Source organism: Rhinolophus ferrumequinum, chromosome 3 (assembly GCF_004115265.2).
Source record: "Rhinolophus ferrumequinum isolate MPI-CBG mRhiFer1 chromosome 3, mRhiFer1_v1.p, whole genome shotgun sequence".
Taxonomy (NCBI): domain Eukaryota; kingdom Metazoa; phylum Chordata; class Mammalia; order Chiroptera; family Rhinolophidae; genus Rhinolophus; species Rhinolophus ferrumequinum.
The window spans coordinates 82,035,526-82,040,123 of NC_046286.1; the positions used below are offsets into that span (position 1 = coordinate 82,035,526).

At 43.5% G+C, this 4,598-nt stretch overlaps 1 protein-coding gene across 1 annotated transcript; it reads right to left on the reverse strand.

Moving 5' to 3' along the window:
* Positions 1-1,507: 1,507 nt before the first annotated feature.
* LOC117020211 (ubiquitin-like) lies at positions 1,508-1,834 on the reverse strand. Its single transcript, XM_033102534.1, has one exon. It carries the CDS (start codon positions 1,832-1,834, stop codon positions 1,508-1,510), a length of 327 nt encoding a protein of 108 aa, XP_032958425.1.
* Positions 1,835-4,598: the final 2,764 nt, after the last annotated feature.

Sequence of the window (4,598 nt, forward strand, 5' to 3'; positions counted from 1 at the left end):
ATATAATTTTCTGTTTTGCATTTTTTAATTTGCTATAATATAATAGGCTTGCTGTGTGAAAATACCAGTGTCAGAGCAGACTTTTTTTTTTAACTGATTAAAATGTGCTGGGCTGCTGTGATGATTTCCTCTGTGTTTCCTTTGGCTACAGATAATACCACAAAGCCAACTCAATGACGCACACAGGCAGCTGATAACAGCTGACACATGTGGATCTTAAGCCAAGTGTGTATTATCAGAAAAGGAGCTAAAAACCCCATAAAACTCCCCACTGCCTGACTTTAAAAACATTCTTTTTAAAATCTCTGAACGACACGGTAGATGGTATTCTAAATTTTATATTCCAAAACACTTCTACTGAAAAATGAAAGGAGAGTAAAAGCATGTCCCTTTAATGAATATGAGCTAAGTACACAACATAAGTATTAACGTACTTTTCAATAGCAGAATATCTGGGAAATGCATAAATCATTCATTAGAATTTATAGTTAAGTATTAGTCTCGATTTGTCTTTTTAAAAGGTAATTTTAATATTTTAATCAAACATTGACAGAGTTTTTTAAAGAGTCAATATGATAAGCTAAAAAGAAAAACAGTCCTGCTAAACCTCTTTTCATCGTTGATTCCTGTTCCCTAGAGACACCACTTAAAATCATTTCAGTTTTTACCTTTATTATTTACTTTAATATTCTAAAATAACTGCTTATAGTGTTATTTCTTAATTCTTTATTCCTAAAAGTAGTCTAGTGACTTCCTATATAGAAGATATGAATTTTGGTTTCTTCCATGCCCCACTTCTCTGTTCACACTTTCTTCATCCTTCCATTGTAGTTTTTGATTAAATCATTCTGGTACATTTTTCTTGGTTAAATGTCATGCTTATTGTGATTATTCAAATATAATCCACCACTGAACCATTGTGAATTATGGCCATATTTCTTTCTTGTACACTTTTCATTTCCCCTACTAATTGTCTTTTATGAAGTTTAGTTTTCTATGCACTCACTATTAATTTGTCCCCAAACTCCTCAACAGTCCCGGAGGTGAGACTGTATACAAAAACTTATTGACCTGCGGTACTCTCTTGGGACACAGGATTTAACACTCTGGCAAGGATCCCAGATCTTCCATCTCTCAGTATGTCCAAGTACACCAGGTGTGGTGGCCACAGACAGGCACTACTCTGATCTCCTTTGAGAGAGCCATCTCTAGGGGGCGTGGGGATTTGCTTCCAGTTACTTCTCCTATGAAAGCTTAGGCCATGTTTCCCTCAGGTTGCTCCCAGCCAATGATGGAGCATGATGGATATTGAGGCCCATGCATGCCCTAATACCAATGAATAGCTTTTTTTTTTTTTTTTTTTTTGAACGAAAGGGAAACTTTACTGAAGCCCCAGGGCCAAGGGGTTTGGGCAGGAGGAGGCCACCCTGTGAGCCGAGGTGGTGGAGGGCCCTTATTTGACCTTCTTCTTGGGGCGTAGGTTGTTGGTGTGACCACATTTCTTGTGTCAGTTGACAGCACGGAGATGCAGGAGAACATAACACTTGCGGCAGATCATCTCGTCACAGTTGTACTTCTGGGCAAGCTGGTGGAGGGAAGGCTCAATGATACCACCCCACAGAAGCACCAAGTGCAGAGTGGACTCTTTCTGGATATTATAGTCTGAGAGAGTGCGGCCATCCTCCATCTGTTTGCCGGCAAAAATCAGATGCTCCTGGTCAGGTGGGATGCCCTCCTTGTGTTGGATTTTAGCTTTGACATTCTCGATAGTGTCACTGGGCTCGATCTCAAGTGTGATGGTCTTGCCCGTCAAGGTCTTCACAAAGATCTGCATCTCTACATTTGCTGGGGAGGATGCTCAGCTGCCTCGTTGAAAAGAGCCTTTTTTTTTCCTTTTTTTTTTCTTTTTTGGGAATTTCCATCCCCAGTGGCCTGGATGAAACTTTCTCACAACTATGCTGTGGTCTGGGGATTTCTGACTCTCTTTCCTTTCCCTTCTCCTTTCACAGGTGTTAGATCAGCATCCCAATCTGAAGGCTCTCCCTGCCTAATCCTGCTCCATTCTGCTTTACCTTGCACAGACATTTTCCCCAATAAATATCTTGCATGTCAACTCTCATCTCGACACCTACTACTTAGAGGACATAAATTGACACAGGGGTCCTGGGAGGGGTCTGAGGAAACAAGCACAAAGATAGGACTTGGGGAATGGCTTGCTCTTCTCCCAGATGCTGAGAACAACCTCATCCTGAGAGGAATGTGGGACCTGGTATAGTTGGAAGCCCATTTACTTAAGATTTCATATGTGATTTGGGAAACCAGATAGCTGGAGGCTGATTATTGCTAAGTTCTACTGATATTTTATAAGGGATAATGGGAAAATGAGGGGTGGTTAACACATAGTTAAGAGCTAACTGTAAGCACTAGAGGTACTTTTTGACAGCTTACAAGTAAACCATTGTCTTCTACAGTGGAGGAACATACCCACCTGAGGAGTAGACGCAGGAATTTGAAAAGTCACAGAGCCTCAGAGGTGTTTAAATGCTCACCTAAGGCAAGCCCTGGGCCCCTGATACGTGGAATGGAGATATCTGGGAGAATATCCCTGGGGATTTTGGGCTCTACAGGTCCCACGAAGGCTCAGAACTTCCGGAGGTTGTTCCTTTTTCCCCAGCAAGGACTGCTTCTCCTTGTTAGAAGAAGCTGCAAAAGCCTCTCCCCCCACAAGGCAACAAGTGTCCCCTTCAGGAATGTTCCCACCCTCTGTCCAGGTTGTCAAGCTTGTAACTAAGGTGAAATCCTAATACAACCCTATGGGGATGTGCTGGGCCTGATAGGAGAGGAAAGAAATAACACACAAAGCAGTGGTGAGAATTCCTTAACATGTACTGGCAGGAACCCAGGGGAGTACATTTGTGATTGAATTTTGACGAGGCTTAATCAAGGGTGTCCAGAGGTAAGACTGTATAAAAAAACTTATTGACTCGCGGTACTCTCTTGAGACACAGGATTTAACACTCTGGCAAGGATCCCAGGCAATTGAACAAACTTACTGCTCAGGTGGTCTTAGAAACCTAGATAAAGCAGTAGTCTGAATGAAGTGGACATAGCAAATGGTAGAGGAAGGAATACAAAGGCTAAGGGAAGTGGGCCTTCACAAGGACTGAAGCTTTTTATCAGATGTTAATGCCTACCATCTATCTCACACCATGAACAAGGCATGACATAGCCATGTAGACAAAAATGACTTGGCCATTTGGCATTATCCAGTCTTTATGATCAGTCACCTGAGACCGACAGGATAAGGATATGAACAGTCCCGAACACGTACAGAGTGGCCACGATGGCAGAGAAGGAGGATATAGATGACCCAAGAGCAGGGACTCCCATTTCCTAAGGCCTATCTATCTACTGCTGCCTCTGAATGTCCAGTTTGTCAGTAACTAAGACCAATGCTGAGCCCCTGATACAGTATTTACTCTAAGAGACCAAATAGCTGCTTGGTGGCAAGTCAACCATACAGGGCCTCTTACCTCCCAAAGGGCCAGAGGTTTGCCCACTCTGGGGTAGATAGCGATTATGGGTTTGTTTCTCTGTTCACAGAGACTCAGCCAGCACTACTTTCCAGGGGCTTATAGAATACCTGATTCACAGTCACGGACTCCTACATAGCACAGCGTCAGACAGGGGACCCAATTCACAGTGACGGAAGTGTGCGGGTGGGATCCGCTGATCATAACAGTTGTCTGCACCATAGAAGCAGAAGCTCTGTAGACTGTTGGAATGGCCCTCTGAAGGTGTAGTGGTAGCGTCAGTTTGGATGTAACTTTATGCAAGGATACATTAATTTGGAGTCCTCCAGCTGGCAGGGTGACCCCCATAGGGAGAATGCATGGCTCTGGATATCATATGTGGATCCAAGAGTGGCCCCACTGCTAGTGACTCACTGGGAACATTTGTGCTTCCCATTCTGGAACTTTGTAAGTCCGTATTAGTCCTTCGACCTGTAGTGGGCAAGCTGGAGAACCAGGAGAGCCATGGTATAGTTCTGGTCCAAGTCTAAAGGCCTGAAAACCAGGACAGCCAATGGTATAAGATTCAGTCTGAGTTAGAGTCTGACGCAGGAGAAGACTGATGTCCGAGTCTTGAAGACCGTCAGGCAAAGAGCAAATTCCCCTGCACTGTGCCTTTTTTGTTCTATTCAGGCCTTAAATGGGTTGGATGAGGCCCATTCACATTGTGAAAGGCAATCTGCTTTATTCAGTCTACCCATTTGAGTGTTTATCTCATCCAGAAATACCCTCACAGACACTCAGAATAATGTTTAACCAAATATCTGGGCACTATTTGGCTCAGTCAAGATGCCACATAAAATTAATCATCATAATGTCTGTGCCCCTAAAGAGGGTACCCTCTTCCTAGAGAATCAGTTAAAAGTCCCACTGAATTACAAACTATGGTTACGACCAGAATCCTTTGGCTTCTCTGTGTCCAGGGAGCAGATAGTGAGAAGAGGAGTCACCATTTTGGCAGAGGAAATCAGCAGGAGAAAGAAGGGCTGCTCTTCCACAGTAGGAGCAGAGAGGGAACATATGGAC